This window comes from Calonectris borealis, chromosome 8, assembly GCF_964195595.1.
Source record: "Calonectris borealis chromosome 8, bCalBor7.hap1.2, whole genome shotgun sequence".
Taxonomy (NCBI): domain Eukaryota; kingdom Metazoa; phylum Chordata; class Aves; order Procellariiformes; family Procellariidae; genus Calonectris; species Calonectris borealis.
Genome location: NC_134319.1, coordinates 22,426,809 through 22,448,401, shown reverse-complemented (window position 1 = coordinate 22,448,401; position 21,593 = coordinate 22,426,809). Strand labels below are relative to the sequence as shown.

General features: G+C 38.4%; 1 protein-coding gene across 2 annotated transcripts in view; it reads left to right on the top strand.

Annotated features, from left to right (window-relative positions):
- The window catches only part of OLFM3 (olfactomedin 3), a 69,400-nt gene extending 60,026 nt beyond the window's left edge, over positions 1-9,374 (top strand). For both annotated transcript variants that reach the window (XM_075157064.1, XM_075157063.1), the window contains exons 5-6: positions 6,216-6,322; positions 8,022-9,374. In XM_075157064.1, the coding sequence (XP_075013165.1) occupies positions 6,216-6,322; positions 8,022-8,699 (785 nt within the window). In that variant the 3' untranslated portion in view covers positions 8,700-9,374. The remainder of the gene's footprint in view (positions 1-6,215; positions 6,323-8,021) is intronic.
- Positions 9,375-21,593: the final 12,219 nt, after the last annotated feature.

The following is a 21,593-nucleotide window of genomic DNA, read 5'->3' as shown; positions in this document are numbered from 1 at the left end:
ATGGGAAAAAAATTATATGGATAGCATTCATAGAACCCAATACTCTGCCAAATGTTGCTTATGAAATATGAAGAAATAATTAGAGTAGATACACATTGGATTCATTTGTAGCTACATCTGATTATAATGTAGCTACATCTGATTATAATGTGTAACAATATTTTACAGTAACATTTTTGGTTAGAAATTCAAAAGTAGAATATTCTATGTATCCAAAGAAATGCTGTTACATCAGTAGCAGAAGAGGTATTAGTGCAGGCATGAGATTGTTTTATTGATTGCAGTGGTACTTGTACTTCCAAAGCATCCTTCCCTTTGGGATTTGAAGAACTTTACAAATATCATTTAGTACAAAACCGTGCAATAGAGATATATATAGTTATCCCCATTTTGTAGCTGAAGGAACAAGCAGCCCAGGAGGATAAATGACTTTCCCAAAGATTACATGGCAAGTCATTGCACACGTGCAGAAGAATCGAGAGGATTCCTCTCAGCAAGCTCTAGTCACTAGACCGTAGTGCTTCCTGGATTTGTATTATGTAGTATGACAGACATACACCTATCAAGAACTAATTCCCTCACATTACAAAATAATGTTATGACAAATTTGATCATAAGCAGGAAAGGGCAAGTAGTAAAACACTTGGAAGTAACTTGTACAATCACTGAAAAAAATACTTCATTTTCCCCTATTTATTACCTACAATAAATAGAATAATAATGGTTATGAACACTTCAAGAGAATGTTTTGATTTTATTTCTCTTGCAAGTCCTTCTATAAATCATACACTCACTTGGTATATATAAGCAGCTACCAATATTCATTTGCATCACAGAGGCTGGCACTATCAACTACCTATTCCTAGCTATCTTCAAAACAGCTCATGTCCAATTGGTCTATCACAACTTTCTCCTGGTATTTGCTCACTTTGGAGCAGCTTCCCAGATGCCTTCTGCCCCACAGACTTTCCCAGCCTACAGGGGTAGTACATCTACTTTCTTTTTTAACAGTCACTTCATGCTCAACTTCTTCCTTAAGATAAATAAACACAGGAACTCACAGACTTACTGGAGACCACGGTACAAAACTGTTACAAGAGATGAATCAAGCCATAAACGCCCAGATTGTGCATGATATGATGTTCCTTCTACCGTTCAATTTAGCATGGATAAACACTCAGAGGTTTAATTTTCCAATTACTACAATCAGTTATGGTTGGGATTTTCTAATGTAGGCAGCTGCTTCTTTCAAAGTCAAGGGAAAGAGACTAATACTGAGTGCTTCTGCAAATCCCACTCTTTCTGTGTAACTCCATCTGAACCTCTTAGTGGGGGAAAAAATGCCTAGAAATATGTTTTTTTTCTTAGTGTTCCTGAACTTCCAGACATATGCTAGTATGGATATATATTTGACCTACCTTCTCACTAGCATCTGGTCCTTCTCCTGTCAGGGAATTAAAGAGCAGAGGTTTGCTGTAAACCAAAACTTTTCAACCAGAAAAAAAAGCTTTCCTGCCATCACAGGACTTATTTCCACATCCTCATATGTTCCCTTCTGCCAGGAAAAAAAAGGAAGAAAAGGGAAATTAAAAAAAAAAAGAGGTGTTTTTGGCCACGTTAAAAAAAAATGCATAGGCCAGTTTTAATTCTCAACCACCTCACTGCTACGGAAAATTTATAGCACAGAAGTGTTTCCCATTGCAGATGACATTGTCTATGTTCTATTTCCATATATACATCATGAGCTAAAGAAAAGTCTCAGCTGGAAACTAATTAGAATTTTTTTAATTTCAGACTCTCAGACTTGCCATGCCACAAAAGCGTTAACTAAATGATCCTGCTTTTCAGTATATTAGTATCACCATTCCCTAGCAAGAAACCTCAGCATGCAAGATCAATTTTAATATAGCCACACGAACAATTATAAGGTTCATTCTGCACCTAAGAATATAGACTGGGATTAGATCAACACATTTTACACTTAAGTAGACAAGAAGCAGCTGTTTCCAATTCTGGTGGTGTAGTGAGGAAAATTTGTTGCACTGAATGCAAAGTTGGAAGTGTTTACAACCACATGGAAAACTCACTTTGCTTTGTCAGTGAACTGTTAAACATTATATTCAGCTTTATTCTTGAAAGAGTTGTCATTCATTTAATTTCTGTATCAAACGCAAGATCAGGCTTGGGCAAAGCTATAAGGGAATTATCTTTATAAAGTCAGTATCACTAATTATTTCAGTGTTAAACAGAATGATAAACTGTATATTGTAGTAACACATCATCAAAATGCTGTGATATTCATCTGGAATAAATTATTTAATTCTATTAGTAAATCAATAATACTCCAGCACAGACAGCACACTTGCTACTTTATAACGAACAAAACATAAACGACCCTGATTCTGCCAATTTTTATAGTTCTGCTGTAACAAATGGGTACACACATTTGAAGGTAGGGCTCCAAAAGACAGAACTGGAAGAAAACAATGATACATTTCTCTTGAAGAATGAGAAATTAGTTTTACTGTTTCCTCAATTGCATTCACTTGATTCTTTTAACTTCCAATCAAATATTGGAAGCAATGCTGCATTAGAGGACTGTCTGAAGGTTTGACAGAATAAAGTGTGAACTGAATTTCAGAAGGATTTCAATGAGGAGGGGAGAACAATTTGGCTTCAGTTACTTTTTCCTAGTCTCACATTTCCCTGTATCATCAGTCAGCAATAGGTTCACTGTATTCACAAGACCAGTATTTGGCAAGCCAGTTGATTTGTGGAATACTTAGGACAATTCACTTCTACAAGAGTTACCTGTGCAGCCTTAAACAGTTCAGAACAGCATGAGCTGGTTTATGAAGTTGCCCATTTAGCCAAGACATGCTTTGGGGCCATCATGTTCTTTTAAGCAGTTTTTTCTGAACTCAGAGAACTGACTGATAAGGGGTTCCAGTCCGCATGTGTCTGGAAGCAATCGTTTGAGTTCTGACTACTCCAAAGACAAGACAGATGACACCCATGTACATGGCCCTGAACATTTTTCAAATTAACAGAAGAGTGAGGTTCTGAAACAATCTTCAGTTGGAGTAAGGGTGAGGGTAGGCAAGTGCAAACAATATTTCCCCATTTTTAAAATCATGTTAATAATTTTATGAAAAGGCTGTCTGCATTAGCAGGGTACTGGACTTACATGACTAGAATTTTGGCAGAGACTTCACATATTAAGCTCCTGTGCCTAAGGATCTCCCAGCTGTAAGGAGGCTGCAATGACAAGACAGAGGTGGGCACTGACAGCTCTGTTGCTTCCTTCTTATCGCCCACGCTGTCAGCAAGTGAGCCAACAGACCTGAGGTTTACAGTGGAAACCTGTGATGGGATATGAGTTATCACTGCAATGGGAATGGCTTACCATATGTGGAAAAAATACTTGTATTATTACTCCTTAGTTTTAAATACCAGTCCCATCAAGTTATATCACAAATAGGCAGATTTATGGGTTTCTGCTTAATGAACAAGGAAAAAAAAGATGGGACATAATATAGGGCAGGAGAAAAAAAAACATCCGCATGCCTCTTACAAGATGCTCTGTTTTGTTATGATGAAAAGAGAAGCTTTGTCACTTTTTCAGTCAGCTGCCCCTCAACTATATAGCAACGTCATCTCTTTTTTCACATTGAACAGTATCTCAATACATTTTGAAAGATCATACCTTAAAAGCATCTGACTCCCGTCACAGGGGAAAACTGCTCAGTTCATACAGTTTAAACCAAATCAAGACTGAAGAGGTTTATTAATTATTAATGACATGTAATTAACTGGCAATCAGTGAACTATACATTCAGGATCAATACAAGTAATACAACAGACGAACCACAGTACTAGACACTTAAGAAACATTAATAAACCTACAAATTTCTGAACACCCTTCTCTAGCTAGTATCAAAAAGTTCCAGTCACACATGGGGCACCACGCACACAAACACCTATGGAGTTCTGTGCACACACCCCCCACAACAGCCAGCATGGGCTACAAGCACACTCCCTACTTTTACAGCTCTCCTGCTGAAGATGTGGGGCCTCGAGCTTGATGTGTGCCTGTGCTGCTCCCCACAACCCACTAACACACACACTGGTGACATGGGCTCGCTGCCCCCAAACTCTGACTCCACTCGCTGAGCACCAGCTGCTCACGGTACCTGGTGGGGTGGCAAAAGTCATCGTGCCAGCAGACGGTTTTGCCAATTCAACTCCCATGGTGCACACTCCCATGCCTACCCGACACATGGCGTTACCCAGGCTGCGTGTCAAAGGTGGGCTCTGTGAGCACCCCCACATCTCTGCCATGGGCTCTTCTTTAAGTTTTGTCCGTTCAGAAGTGAAATTTCACAGCTCGTTTTTGATTCCACATTTAGCTTCCTGGGTATTTTTTTAAATAGAAGAAACAGCGTTTCAGAACTCCAAACTCTTTGCTTATGTTTTCCTACTAATGTCAATACTGTGTTTCAAAGGCACCAATTAGTATATCCTTTAACTCATACACTCATTGTATTTTAATTATCTTAAAATCTACAAATTCAGGAGTAATTAATTTTGTCCTGATTTCTTTCTACTCACTATTAGTTTTCTGATAATTTTATTCCAAATTAAATATTCCAAATTCCAAATTAAACCCCTCTGAAGGTTTGAGTTTACCTCACGCCCATTTCTGATACTATTTACTAACATACCACCTAAAAATAAAAGCCTTCACCTTGATACGATGTAGTCCTCTACTTTCCAAGCTGATAGCAGTTCATTGCTGTAGAAAAACAGCACTCAGCACACAATACTAGCAGCCTATCTACAAAAAATTCCATAATAAAAAATTATGTACTACGATAACCAACTGTAGAAAAATCTATAAAATTCTTTAAAATAGGAAATTCCAAAATATCTTCAAAAGATTGTAAGATACATAGATTGAGATATGTAAATAATAATGCCTTTGAATTGACCCAGAAAATAGACATAGCCTACCCTGCTCATTGAGGTCTCAGCATGTACTCAGTTATCTTCGTTTCCATTACACCCCACTTCCCTGACCGTGAACAAAATCCCCGCAAGCAGCCCCTGAGTTGTCACCACAGCATTAACCCCCTTCTAATTGACTGAAACAGGCTTGCACAATACATTCCTTGCCAGTTACATAAAGTATAAAATCCAGGCTTGATGTGACCATCTCTTTTGAACTGAATAAATTCACTCTCAACACCAGATACAGTTTGTTTTCCACGTTTCCTAGATAGATAGGGTGATACAACCATGTATCACAGAGAAGCACTTATTTTTAAATTTAAAAAAATGAATTAAATGTGTCACTTCTTTTTACATTCTTATGGAACATCTTTTCTTCAAAAACATGCTATTTCACCTAATCACCTACACACCAATGTGTGATATTACCTCTTGGTAAACATATGAATTCTACCAGGGGTTTGTTGCTAATGGGAATGTTATTAATGTCCCCTAAAATATAGATTTTTGGATTGTTAGGAAGGTCAGCATCCAAGATCATATCGACTCTCATTATTTCCTCCCAGACAGTCTAATAGGAGACAGCCTAATGGATTAGAAGCCAACCGATACAGCCAAGGTTGCTGAATAATTCTCATATTCGCTTTCTTAACTTCAGACAGGCCCCCAGTACTGGAGCAGCTACGTGTGTGTAACCACAGGGCAGACAGACACAGGCATTTGTGTACAGCTATACATTTTGTGTACAACCTCATTTTTTCCTGTCTGCCCTTAACCTCCTTGCTACCCTGGTCAATGGAAAACATCCATCAATCCTAGCCCTGCACTGAACTTTCTGAAGGCAAAAGTGAGGGGGGTTATATCTTCTTTTCATTTGTTATTAAATGTCATTATTCACTTCAGTTCAGAAGATATTTTACTAGGTTGTATTTTTCTTTATACCCAGAAAATGTAACTGTGCTTTAAAATATATGAAAAAAAAAACCACAAATAAAATTTGATTTGTATATTTTTACGTATTTATATGTAAAAATACACATAAATACAGAAAAGTTCATATGGTGAAGATGACAATCCACCTTCAACATAAGCCTGAATCCCCTGGAGCCACTATTTAGTTTAGAGCAATTGGTCTTGTGCTCTGACTGATGTCAAGGAGAGTTGTGTAATTATTTGCATTAATGCATTTGTTTTTCTAATTTCAGCATGTGGCAAATTGATGAAAATTACAGGCCCCATTACAGTCAAGATATCCGGAACCCGATTTGGAGCCTGGATGACAGATCCATTAGCATCAGAGAAAAATAACCGAGTATGTTAAGGCACTGAATATCTTTATGTCCTTCTGGAGTTTTACTTGCTTTATTTTAATCTTTAAAAAGATATTTTCCCCCTAGGAGGTTACACTCGCAAGCATGTTTCTTCTACTTCTGTCATTTTCACTGTTAAACATCTTCAGAGAAAAAGCAACAGTGTTTGTGCAAAAATGTCCAAAGACAAAAGTTAGCTAAGCACCTTTGTGCCATTTCCTTCAACTGTTTCTTTATGAACCTATACACCTATATGAACCGACTACACAATTTTTTTCTTCCTACCACATTTAATTGAGCTTGGGTCTTTAAGAACCCAAGTAATATAACACAAACATGAATGCTTTTTTACCCAAGAGCGTAACTCATAATGTGGCACAGTCAAAATTTGCAGGATTAGGCTCCATATAAGCTGTATTCAGACCATTTGACACCTCAAATCCAAGTTATGTTATTGTCTGGATCTGTAATAGGATCTCAAATTGGCCACAGCTTTGAGGAGTTGCTCCCTCCATCAAACGGCTTTTGAAGTTTGTATGAGACCCAGAAGGTTCATTTTTTGAATACAGAAAAAAAAAAAGGCAATAGAAAAGGCAAGGTACAAATGGCAATAACTAAAGATTTGCGTGCAGCTCTCCCCTGCCCACTGTGTCCTGTCCACAGGTTTACTACTGACCCCAGGAATGTCAATTACCCTTAGGAAAGCAGCAAACTGCTCAACCCCATCTTGTCCTGAGGAAGTTTCTTCTGCCACCTCAGAGCGCCAGTGGCTGCTCCAGAACCATCCCCCACAGTCCCTCGCCTCCGCCAGCACCTGCTCCCTGCTGTGGCCCCCCTCTGCACACCCTGCAGCCCTGCAACCCCCTCCCCAGATACCCTCCATGTTCCCCCCTCTACCACCCTCTTAAATCAATACAAAGACTACCCGTGTGCATGCAAATTAGAACAAACCATATCCCTCACAGCAGCTCAACTAATAGGAAGATGGGGACCTGAACTGGCATTTATACAAATATTTTGTTAATGCCAGTTTTGAAATTGGCACAAAAAATAGCTCCAGAAATTATTCTGGTTTGTTAGTCAGGATTTGATTTGTCCTCTAACAAACTAAAAGGAGAAAAGGCAAACAGCATGAAGGAAAAAATGTGTAGTGGAAGTTGGCATACAAGACATTAAAAAAAAGTACCGATTTGGGGGGTTTTTTGTTTTAAGGGAAAAAACGGTTCCTAAACTTTACTGGTTACATTGCTATTATATTTGGTTTCTTACTAAGAATACACTGTTTTTCACCTATTAGAGGTTCAGCTGAAGAAAATTCAACCAAATCTACTTCTAAGCATAAATCCAAGCTTAGCTCACATGCCATTTCCCATCTCTCTCTTTGATTATTAGTCTCTGGGAATATCTTTAAGCAGAGACCCAAACACTGAATAATCCAAAACTAAATTTCTCTGAAAATGTAGCCACTGTAGTTAGTAACAGTCTTCTTGAGAGTTCACGTGTATAGGTAAGTTTTGAGTCAGAAATTCAAGAGTTCCTCATGCTTTTGTAACAGGAATGTGGACAATATTGTAATTTGATAGCCTGCTGCACACCGAAAACATTTTTTCCTTCTTTTTCTGCAATGTATCCATCATATCATGATCATGTATCACAGATTGTGTTCCAGGTGTTTACTCCCAATCTTTGTTTTCTTTCCAGGTCTGGTACATGGATAGTTACACTAACAATAAAATTGTCCGTGAATATAAATCAATTGCAGACTTTGTCAGTGGGGCTGAATCAAGGACATACAACCTTCCATTCAAATGGGCAGGAACCAACCATGTTGTCTACAATGGCTCCCTCTATTTCAACAAGTATCAGAGCAACATCATCATCAAATACAGCTTTGACACTGGGCGGGTGCTTGCACAGCGTAGCCTTGAGTATGCTGGCTTTCACAATGTCTACCCTTACACCTGGGGTGGCTTTTCTGATATTGACTTGATGGCAGATGAAATTGGGCTATGGGCTGTGTATGCCACCAACCAGAATGCAGGCAACATTGTCATCAGCCAGCTAAACCAGGATACACTGGAGGTGCTGAAGAGCTGGAGCACAGGCTACCCAAAGAGAAGTGCTGGAGAATCCTTCATGATCTGTGGCACCTTGTATGTTACTAACTCTCACTTAACAGGAGCCAAGGTCTACTATTCTTATTCCACAAAAACCTCCACTTATGAGTATACAGACATTCCTTTCCATAATCAGTATTTTCATATATCCATGCTTGACTACAATGCAAGAGATAGAGCTCTCTATGCCTGGAATAATGGACATCAAGTCCTGTTTAACGTCACCCTTTTCCACGTCATTAAGACTGAAGATGACACATAATTTTCTTTCCCTTCCCTTTCCCTCACCTCCCTCCCTCAAAGCAGTGTCATTTGTGATAAACTCTAAAGCATCCACCTCTCTCAGTTCCTTTTAATTTACATTTCTTTTTTCATTAAGGAAAAGCAACATTTTCTACCATATAATGCATTTCAAATATGGCTGAGCCTGTCAAAAATGACCTGTTGGGAATAAAAGCATCTTAACTCATGATTCTACAAGGTCTGTTAAGACCTCGTCTTGAAAAGCACTAAAGAGGATTTAAGTGGCTAAAGACAGTTTTAAAAAGATTATGATCTGCCTTATTTTAGAGTCAGAGACTAACGGTGACTTAAATGCATGAATGTCTTTTTTTACCTCATTTTTGTTTCTAATCTATTGCTCAACTTCAGGAAATATTTTGGTAGCGTCAGACACATATTGCACATTGTATTTTTTTATTTATTCCAAAAGAAAGATTTAGGAATTTAATTTACTTGGACATGGAGTATGATTCATGGCAACATCACCCAATTTCAGATGTGGTGCTGTACAGTATGTTTTTAAATCTCTTGCAAACATTTTATCAACAGTATGTATTTCTACCATTGTAACCACCATTGTGCAATTGTATCTCTTCACTTATGTGAAAGTAAACTAAGTACTATTTTTTATAAAATATATTGAAGCTTAATTGCAGTTCTGGCTATGGGTCAATTGAAAGTGGTAAAAATCTGAGAAAAGGTTGTTATTTCTGAGAAAGACCAATAGTTTCTCAGGTGCATGATCCCTATTCTCAGCTTTGCTTGGTAGACCCCTTCTTATTCACCATTGGTGCTTACTGGCAAGTTTGCAACCCTGAAGCCTCATACCAGTCCCAGCTTTACAATTGTTTGCCCTGTCCAATTTTTATCTCATGCTGCTGGCTTCTCTCTCTCTCAATCTCTTTTTCTCCTACTGTCTTTCCTTCCACCATTTGATTTCCCTTGTTTATGCTCATTCCCTGATCTGGGCTTTACAAGAGAGAATCTGAAAGCGGGCTGCTGCCCATGCCTCCAGCCCGAGTGTGTGAGCGCATCCCATATTTGCACTGCTCTAGGGCAGTGAGGAGCAATGTTAGAAGTCAAGTTGCTTTCCCTAATCTGCCTGTCTTCTTACTCATAATAGAAGGACACTTATCTGTTGACAAAACTCTTCTCTGGGATGACAGTAATCAGGGAGAAAATACAAAGGAAAAGGTTCAGAGCCTAAATGATCAGTGTGGCGCCTGGTAGCCACCATATCGCTTACCCTTGCTAGAAAACAGCCACAACACTGAGGCCAACCTCTTGCAAAGAGGTTTGGGTTTTGCTAGCAGTAGTATTGTTACTTATGGTCAAAACTGATGCCTTTAAGAAACAAATATTTCTGAAAGCTATGTGGCTTGCTACACTATCTCATTAGAAATTTGGGGGGGAAGGGGTGGGGTATTTTATTGAGACAAAGAAGTGAGGTGCTATTTATCTATTTTGGCATAAATGGAAAGAAACTAACATTAAGAAGTAGTATAAGACTTTTTATTAAGCTGGGCTATCACATAATGCAAAAAGACAGGTATCTGAAAAATTGTGTGAAGGCTGTGTTCCTCACAAAATCTGAAATTCTCCTCTTTAAACCCTTTGAAATTGGGCTTATAGAAAAGCAAGAACATTTATGAAAATGTTCCTGTTTAAGAACAAGAGAAAAAATTAAATGCCCTGACATTTTGCCAGATCTATTTTGAAGACATTTAATTTGCTGATTCTTCCAACATACCAGCTGAGACCACCTTAAGTCTCATGAATGTTTTCATTATTATATATGTCTATATACATTTACAAGCCTGTTTTACAATATAAGCCCACATGAAGCTAAGCAACAAATTGCCTTATTTTTCATACTGGTTGCAAAACAGAAAACTAATAATTAGGTTTCAAGAACTGATAAAAGGGAAAAAAACAACAAATTACATTACAACATGACCAGAGAAAGTTACTCTCCTGCCTCCATTTCCCCCCTCCTGCCTAGCTGAAATGATAGCTGTTATCCCTTACAATCAGTTACACAGGATTTGGAGACACCAAATTCAGCTAAACAGACAAATTAAACCACTTCATTCATGTAACCAGCTTTCCTGTATTGACAATGAAACCTCCTCTGTGACACGTAAAAGTGTATATGACTACTCATTAAAAAAGGTATTTTATGTCATATAGGAAAGTTTTATGAAAATTAAGTATGTTCAGATTTGTATCAAAAGCCCTAAAATAAACCCCAACCTTTCCCACACACAGAGTAACTTCAATAAAATAGAACTTTTTCACAAATACAGCATTCTTAAAAACATCAGCTTGAGAAATTAAACTTTTCTACTGTATCATCATAAACTAGACTAACAGTCATGACATGAGGCTCACTTCATCTGAAAAAATGGTTACTACCATATTTCTTTTTAAGAATTTCATACTATGTCATTAGCATGCATACATTAGTACAACTTGGTAACAGTTCTTACAGTAAGATTAATCTCACCTGATTTCAATGCCATTTAAAGGGTAACAGACTCCTACTAGTCAAAGGAAAGAAAAAAAGAGACAGTACACTACAGGGTGCTAGAGGTGAGTGGATAAGAGGGGTAAGAAAGGCACCTTTGAAGGGTGATTTGTCTTACTGATGAAGCTACTGTGCTAAAGCGTAGAAGTCATACCTAGATAAATCCTGCCCTTTTAAATTAGTAACAATGGGTTGGATTCCAATACTTTTAAACATGAAATAACAGCTTGCACAGCATCAATACAACAAAACCTGGTGAGACATTATCAAGTAAGTATCACTGCTTCCCGCTAAGGAGCATTCATTTTTCCGGGAATCAGTGTTGATCACCTGTCTTTTCCAAATTGGATGTTCCAAAGTCATATTCCCAAAAGGCTGAAAACACTATGCTTCAATACAAGCAAATTTGTGTTACAAGCTTTGCCTTCATAACTGAGCAGCACAAGCAGAAAATCCTCATAATATCGCAGCAACCTACATATCAGCAAGTAAAGCTTTATCCTTACAATTGAAGCATAGGCTGTTTGTTATGAGGAAGTACTGATACTATAGGGGGAAAAAGCATCTCTCCTTAAACATGAGAAAATTAATTGTAGAGCCTATTTTAGTATCTTGGTGACCTCCTGCTTCAAGGGATAAACATGTAAAAGGACCACGTCATTCCAACACCCAAAAGAGAATTCTTAAGTTTCACAGAGCTGTGCTGCCGGCAGAGGGGGACGCACACACCACAGATCTAGCACAGGAACACAAGTCTGCCAATCCACCGGGCACGCCTCTCCTGAGGGAGCCTAAGGAACGTGAACGATCCACACCGCAAAGCCCGCAGCTTTCTCCCTGGAAAGGGCTAATCATTCCCCACGACAAAACAGATAGAACAAACCTCCCCAGAGAACTGTTCTTCCTGAACAGTAATAGTGTTTTATAGTCCCTTCTGGCAATTTTTTCCAGTGAGTAACCACCAAATCTATTGTTATGCACATAGTCTATTCAGCCTGCCCTATCTGTCACAGCGTGCTAAGCAGACCACTGGCAGAGTGACTCTGTGGAGCCTACTCGGCACTGTAGTCACTGCTAGCAAAAGATGGTACTCAATTTGAAAAATTAAAAGAAAATAGTTGAATGAGACAGAGTGATACAATGTTTTAATCACAGATCACTTATATCTAAGAATATTCATTTGCAGACAAGCTCAGGGGCACTAGCTGTCACTCAGCTCAGCAGGCTGGATCCATAGCAAAGGAAGATAGGATCTTTGTTTCAAACCAGAGCCTGAAAAAATCTGTTGCCTAGTAATTTGTCATAATAAACAGTTGCTTAGAAAACACTAGAGTAGAGATGAACAAACCATTCACAGCAAATTATTCATCCGGTAAATTTTATCCTTTTCCAGTTCAAGAACTACCAGGGAACAGTCTTGATTCATACTGATTTTTATGCTAGTCAGAATGTTTTTGGAAATCATTTGGGTAGGCATGTATCTTCCTATAAATCATCCAAGCATTCCCTGCTGTGAGTCTTACTCTATGTCCCTGGCACTCTGGAAGTGATGCTGAGCATTTGGGCATCTTTTCCACAAGAGGCCAATAAGGGCTGCAGCTGCAGAGCTTTGGGACAGAGGTGCGTCTCAGCCCGTTGTGCTGCACTAATTCCAAGGAGAGCGACTCCTGCTCCACGACATCCTGTAACAACTGCATCCCACCAAAAGCTCACACTCAAAAGGACTCAAGCATGCAAAGACTAACTTCCCCAGATCATAGAGCCAAGTCCCCCCACCACTCATTCACTCCCCCACCAAGAATAGAGACCATCTTATTGCCAAACCAAAAAGCAAAGCTCATTTTCTAAGCTGAGCTTTCCTCAGTAATTCTCCCACATATGACCATATACATGCACATCAATATGCAAGCAAATAAATTAACTATATAAAATAGTCCTAGAATTATAGAATAAGGTTATTTCCCCCACTGAAAACAGACCATTTAGGTCATGTAAAGATCATTATTACTGGGGTTTCTACATTCAGTTACTGGGAAACTGAGGAGACACAGAGCAGCACCAAGCTGTGGAGACTATAAAAAAGTATGCAGTATGGCTTTTGCTGGGCTCTAGAAAACAGACGTACTACATTGATGTGTTAGCTATGACCACAGATTCACAAAACTGAGATGTGCAGGGGTTTTCTCCAAATTGCAAATGGATCATCCACCTGATTATTTTGGTATTATGATTAATTACCACTCTTATAATCTGTGAACTCCTGTAGACTTTCAGTTGCTGTCAATCAGTGCATTTAGTAAGCATTTCAAGACAACTTCTACCCTTCCACATCTCTCTTTTTCCTCAAAGTCCTCTCACGTAAGTAGCACACATTGTGTCAGACACACTACAAGGGTGATGAACACAAGGGACCCATCCTTTCTGCAGCTCTCATTCAAGTCGGCAGGGATTATGCATAAATGTAGAGATTGGCCCCAGATATCAAAACTCTGTATTTCCTCTCAAATCACCACATGGAGGAGATCCTCACTCTTAAAACACAAATCATATTTATTGATTTTATATCAACAGGAGTTGCACAAGCTTCTCATAAAAGTGTTCAGCCTCTTAAAGACTAAGAATATTTGTCCCTATCTCTGAAATAAAGGAAGGGAGGAAAATTCACAATTCCTTTAGAATCAGAAATTTCTGCTAGACTCTTACACAGCTTGCCAGCTGAGCATCAGCAGCAGAGTCTTTGGAGTTTGCGTGTATCTACTGCTTCAGAACACTCAATTAAAATAATTACATCGCAGAAACATTTCAGCAGTCCAAGTGAAACAAAGCTTCTTAAGCATTTTGTTTCAAAAAATGGCAGAGTTTTAAACACAGCCCACTATAAATGTAAATAATATGTAGATCAGCTGCGTTCTGCCCCCACCTTTGAGTCCACTGTACAGAAGTCCCGTTTTCCCCGAAAACTGTGCAACTGATATACCATACCAGCATAGAAAAGTATATGAAGACACATGAAAATGCCAGCTAACAGGTCAGATTTGGCATCTCAAAACACAATCTATTTTACTACAGAAGCTTGAATTCATATTTACACAGTTCTTATGAGGAACATGAACAGTAAGAATCCATTGGGTCAGAAATACTAATTTATTACTTCAGCCTGCAGTGACATAGTGCAGCGCTAATACTGCTTCATGCTTTGGGCTCCGCACCCTGAGCGGATATTCCCAACGTTTGCTCCCAGCAGAAAACGCAGTCAGTACCTCCTCAGGCAACCTACATCAAAGCCAGCAGCAATTCTCCACAGCCAGTTGCATCTTTCTGAAGCTAATGAAATCTTTCTCACCAACAGTTTTTCCAAGTTTTACACCAGCTCAGTATTTTAAGCCCTATCCATCTCACAGCAGAAATTAAATTCATAACATGGTGCCCCTAAAGGTAAGCCAAAGACTCTTCTGGCTCTGGTAATCAGAACACGCTGGGGTACACGCACTTACAGCTCTCCATTGAAAGAGTCCAAATGAGCTCATGAGGAGCTCCGCATTGCTGCAGCTGCTTATTTATAGATGGGCCAAGTACCTTCAAGGATTGTTACTCTCAAAGGTCCTACTGACAGATACAGTTATCTGTAGCTTTATATGCTTTGTATCATTTAGGATTATTTTTGTTCTTCATTCAAAAGAACTCACAATATTAAAACGGCACTTACAGTGGCATTTATAAATTGATTGAAGCGATTGCTGTATATTTTACTCTATACTAGGTTTGATTCTGGATCCTTTTTTTTTTTTAAATAACATAAATTGTTTGGAGCCCTTTAAGATGAAAACATTTACTCTTAATACGAGACACTGAAGCATCAAAGCAGCCATTAATTTCGGACTTCTGTTAAGAGTACTTTCCCAGTATTCTCTACTCCTGCCTGGTCCCTGTGGGAAGAATAGCTTATTTTAGGTTTCTAGTGATGCTACTACCCCAGCCAGTGCATCAGGAGGTGGAGGAGAGAGAAACAAGGATCCAGAACAGGGTACTGGGCAACTATCTGCAGCCAGAAGGAATGGAGTACTTGCATGTTGGTAACCAATAGACACTGCTCCCTTCTGCAGATCCATAGGCCTGAGTCCAAACTGGGCTGCTTAAGCAAGTGCAGTCTATCTGCAGCTGTTCATTCCCAATCTAAGGCAATGTCATCTGGTGTACATAGACAAGAACTCTTCTGCTCCAAAGACCTGTTGGCTTTGAGTCTCACTGCTTTGAGTTTCTGTGAGAATAAGGAAAATGGATTTTTGTGCAAATAGGTGCCAACTGCTATACACGCTTTATGTAAAGTTATACATTAAGTTAGTTTGAAAGGTGACAGCATGAAAAACATACGGAGAGGAAAATACTTACACAGCAAAGCTGCTGTTTTAAAGTAATCTGGAAGAAATGTACCATATTGTATTACTGAATTGTGTTACTCCTTTGATTTTCTTAAGCTTCCTGAAGTCATTCCCTTAGTTTCCTTCACACAGTATCAGCCACATGTACAAACCACTCCAGATTATTTTTCTTCACATTTTCTCTTTTTTTGTTTGTTCTAAGAAGAAGATCTTCTTGATCTTCAACCTAAACCTGCTCCAACCCCTCTCATTTTGCAGTGTGAATTTTAATGAAGGGCTGTTCAGACAGAACTCAAACTGCACAGAAGATTTATAGCACAGAAAGCTTCATCTGGAGAAGGCCTAAATTTATTTTCCCAGTTATGTAAAATTTAGCTCCAGTGTGCCCATAAAACTGCCTACAAGCACTACTGATTGTACATCATGGGTTGCTCTACAGAAATAATTTTAAAAGGATTCAAGATAACTTTCTTCCCTTTTATTTATCTATTTTTAAGGAAATATTTTGTTTCATATCTGCAATGGTGAGAAATTAAATTAGAATCATCTTTGTCCAGAGCAGGTTTAGACATCCATTCTTCCCTTCTGGATCACACCCTCAAGGTGGTCAGCAACACTTTCATCTCCAGGAAATCAGGCGTCACAGTAATTGAGTGTGCATTCCTGTCAAAGGTGCTTATGCCTTTTGAGTTAAGCTCCAAGTCTGTGTCACACCATGCAGACAGGCCATTTATTTAGGCTTCCCTCATCTGAGTAAACTGGGCTTACTGTCACCTTGAAGGACATTACAGATTAATGGCTGCTCAGGACTATCACTGTCAGTGTAGCAAGACACTTTTGGACTAAAGTACACAGGAGAACTGCTTTAACCCATTACTACAGCTCCAACACTAGCTCATTCCTGGAGAAAGAGCACACACCACCTGACATTTCTGTAGCAGCCACCTCCTCAGGACTGCAAGGCAATTTACAGACACTAATTAACACAGTTTCCCACTCCGTCAGGAAAGAAAGGAAATTTTTGCAAACCTCATTCTTCAGGTTGAGCAGTTTAGACAGAGAACAGCTCAGCTTAAGCCTAACAGGGTTTCTTTGGCTCACCAGGAGTTGATGTTAGATTTCCAAAATCTCAAGTTAGTGTATCATTCACTAGCTCTTCTGCAGAAGCAAATATCTGTGCCCAAAAGTTCAGTTCACACACTCTTCACACTGATTCTTTAAAGGCTTTTCCTATTTTGTTTTCAGTCTAGTAAGGAGGCCTTTGTTTATTGGCAAGGTATTCTTTTTAACTCAAGAGTTTCAGACTCAGTGGCATGTATTGCAGAGTTGCTGGTTAATTCATAATCATGGCATGCCTGTCATGGATAACTGCCTCCAGCGATTTCTGAGAAAAAAAGGACACTTCTATAAGGAGTTACTTTGTTTCCCTTAATGGAGAAGGAATCCAAACAGTGCTGTATAGGGCTACTTTTATGCTGCCTGTATTTTGCATACCTGCAAAGATCTATCTTTCCTACAGACTGACTTACAGTGACTCCAATACTGCTAGACTTCACTAGTTCCCCTGGTCATGAAGAGGATTAGCCACAGTGCAGAGCATTTTATCCAGCCCAGGATGCTCCCACAGCTGGGCGGTGTAAGGGATGGGGTATAACCTCGCGCACAGCCCTTAGCAGAGTTCTGCACTGACCCACAGTGCTGCACCTATGCATTCAGAAGGAACAGTGGTACCTACCTAAACATATTTTAGGCTCTTGCATCTCTGGACTAGCTCTTTTCTCTTCAAAGCACAAACCTCATTAAAGTATATACAAAAGCAATTTTGTTCACCAGGCCAAATGAGGGAGGAAAACATGACGATTTTTATATGCTTTTACACTGATTTGAGAGCTGAAGTAGGACTTCAGAGATTCACAGGCCTCATCCTGGCCCTATGCCCAGGAATGAATTTCACTCTGAAAGACTAAACTGCACTCTTACAGCAAACGCTAATACGCTGTTATTCTAATACTATGGCAATATCATGATACAGAACAGAAAAATATCACCTTATACAGCAGAGCCCCTAATCTGAAAGACAATAAACACTGTAAAATATGACATATTAAAACAAAATTATCCCAATGGACTGTTTCAAAATACATCCTCTAGCTTAATAGCCCTCAGTTATAGTTATTCAATAGGATATACTAAATAAATACCAACTCAGTTGATTTTATTAGTATTTACTAAGTGTCAATATGCATGACATGCCTAGATTATTATGGAATTACACATTTTATTATGGAATTACGTATTTATGTACTGTATGAAAATGGATATTTATGTCATTCGACTGGCTCAAAAAGTCCAGAAAATCCTACAATTATGAGCATGGAACACTGCTTATTTGCCATATTAAAACACAGTAAGAAAACATATGGAAATAGAAATATTTTACACCACAGTATAAGATTATACTCATATTAAAGATATCAATTAGATATCAGTATATACAGTGCATCAAATATATCTGGATGAAAGAGCTACATAAGTTTCAGTTTTATGTTTTCCTGTCCAAGTTGCACTTAGAAAAAGCACAGAACTGATTTTACAGATAATATAGATGCAGATGTAAATACAGATACATGACTGTACCTGAATTCTACATGGTATTTACGACCATGCCTGGAGAGAATATAGCATCTCTGGGCAATTGCTTATACACTGACTGAAGCAATAACATCCAGAAAAAAAAATCCAACAACACACAATGTAAGAAAACTACCCCCTTGTTAGTCAGACTCCCTGAAATGGAGATATTTCTTCTACTTGGAACAAAGTTTGTCGTGCTGTGCAGGGGCTGAAGCCTGCCAGAGGTAGTAGGACAGCCATGGACCCCAGTGCCCAGGTACCTACCACTGTTCAATGCAAACAGCAATACATTCATCCTATGGAAACTTTAAAGCTCCAGTAGATGTTCCTGAGAAATCATAATGCTCCTCCTTTGCTCACCTGAATAATCAAGCAATCAGTACAGTGAAACAAGCTTTGTAAGAAAACAATCTTAGTGTAAACAGCTTCTGTCTGACAGAATAAGCCCTGTTTGCCAAAGTTTCATGCCACTGCCTAGCTAGTCGTCTTTGTGGCACAGACTCACAAAAAGGGCATTTTTTTCCATGTTTGTCACCTGGAATTAGGTGAGGGAGATGGGAGAGATTTATTACAGAAATTTTGATAAATGAGCAGACAGCTACAGCAGGCCTAGAAAAGCTAATCAGGCTTTTTTACAACTTTTTTCTAATTTGTATTCTTTTGGGATACCTTACACATCTGCTACTAAATAGGGATTCCTCTGGCCTGCCAAATAACCCATTTAAATTAGCATACATTTACATATATACAAATTGGCCCCACTGTCGTGCTTGGATGTGGTCTTGTCTGAATTCACCTACCAATATTATCAGCTGAATTATTGTTCACTGACACCACCTGGGCCCACTCCTGTAAAGTTTCTGAGCCCTTTTACAAGGTGTTTCGCTAAGTTACAGACAAAGGGCTTTAGCATTTCACATAATTAGATATCATTAGATATCAGTTTAGCAAATGCTTTATTATCCATTTCCATTCTTACACAAGCAATACTGTCCATTAATTTTAAAAGGGGCATTAAGGAACAGCTTCTAAAGAGAAAACATTTTAAAATCAGAAAGAGTTGTGAAAGAACTGACTGAGGAGATTTCTGTACCCAGCAATGTTGGCTGTGTGTGAACTGTCATAAGTTACACCTCAGTTCTGCTTCAGTCAATCCCAAGCTGTCAGACTCAACAAGGAGCCCATACTGGAGTCAATTTTGGAGAAGTGTAATGGTCTGTGAAATAGAAAAGGTCAGATTAGGTGATGCATTATTCATTATAGCCTTAAACTCTGACTGCATGAATCTCTGACATATTTAGATCTAAGGCATTTATCAGCGCTTTCGGGTGCATTCTTCCATTCAGATTTATAAAGACTGAATATACACATAGCAATGCTTCAAGAAACATAAAAAGGTCAACATTAAAACATGGTTGCATTGATTTGCGCTTTCCTGCGCTTATTGAATTACTGATCTAGAAAGTCATATGTATTTATGAAAGTTGTTATGAATAACCCTTCGTGACTTTGTGCTTTTCAAAAGCAGGTAATATTAAACAATGGTTACTTTGGGCTGTCTTTTGGTAAGACATATAAGATACCAGCATTTAATAAATTTTTAACAATTTGTCCTTAACACAAAAATCATTAACTTTGGGGATTTATTGGATAAGTAATTTATTTGGAAAAATTGTAGAGCAATTTCTGTTTTGTCAGTGACTATTACAGACTTGGCATGAATCAAGACTGCAATCATAAGTTTCTAAACAGAGTATAGTTTTACATTTCCTTTTCAGTAGTAGTAAATCCAGTTAAAGAGCTTCCCATGTTTCTCTCCCTGTCTCTGTTTCCACCTCTCTGGTGCAACTCACAGCCTGTTCGAGCTGATACAACTGTTTGTGGGGTATGCTGCAAAATTGATAAACTGAAAAATCTGGGGTTAAAAAGCCAAAAAAAAAGGAATATAAACAATTAGATAGATATTGCCACATGGACTGGGAAAAATAGCCAAAAGTGTCTCATGAGTAGAAAAATGCAGTACTCATTGATTTGAATTAGAAATTAAGTTAAACAGAAAAGAAAGATTTAGTATCCACTATAGTTTTGGAATATGATTACATTACATTACATGGAATGTAATTTAGCAGATAATCATGAATTTACACAAAACAGCTATACAAAAAGTCACTTTATTAGACAATTTTCTGGCTCAGTAAACCATCTTCAAGACTCTCCAAACCTGTACTAAGTAACTGATTGTTGCCATTTCACTGACTCAGCTGACAGACATAGCTTTTACTACATTAATATTCTAAAAGTTCTTCCATTCTTTCAATTTTACAGAACCCATCCATCGGTATTCACTTACAACAATACTGCCTGAAATGCTATCCTAGCATGCAGCTATAATTTCCAGAGGTACTGGAAATAGGTTTTGTCAGGCTAATAATTCATTAGTTGCTAGACCATATCAGTTGTGTTGTTCACAACCATGGGGGAAAAGATGGTGCCCCAGCTTCATAGCTACCTTGTGGTAGTATAAACCTACATAACTAGGCAGTTTTACAGCTAAGTTTCTACCTGCATTGTCACACCAGGGTGCAGCAGCTGTATCAAATCTGTCACTCATGGAAGGTGGAAGACATTCTCAAGATCACTGCTGATAACAAATACACATCATACGGAGGAGGCTCAGACTGTGAGGATGAGTGCCCAGTAGTTGATGGTACTTCATAGTTCTTTATCATTGATCAGTTGTGGATAATTTCATTCTATTTTACTGGGACTATATCAAGCTAAATTCAAAGACTGTATTAAATGCAGTCAATAACAAGAGAGAGAGAACAGACACTTCAAAGCCTTAAAAGAAATAATTTTATCTTCATGAGTTTAATATGCAGCTTCTGTAAAGGTCTACGTTTAGATACAGTAATACTTTGATGGGACTTGCTTTCTCTGCTTGAGAGCTGGAGTTCTATTTTGTACACTTTAAAGTATCTAAATGCTAATAAAAATATCTTTGGGAAAGAAAATTCCCACTAGAACTTGCATATTAAGTTAAGCCTTTCTACCAAGAATATTATTAAATCCCACTAAATCCTATTTCCATTCAGTCAGCAGCAGCTCTGTGCATAAATATATAGAAAGAATGCTATAAGGGATTATGTTTGTGAAAGAACTATCAGCTATCACATTCTTGGCTCATTCTTTAGCAACAAAATAATGATGATTCTTAAAAAATTAGTTTTAATCTCCCTAAATCAGGAGGTTACGGACAATACTATTCTAAATCACATAAGTATCTTTAAGAACTTAGCAAGATCAAACCATGAGAAAAACTCTTGGAGATGAG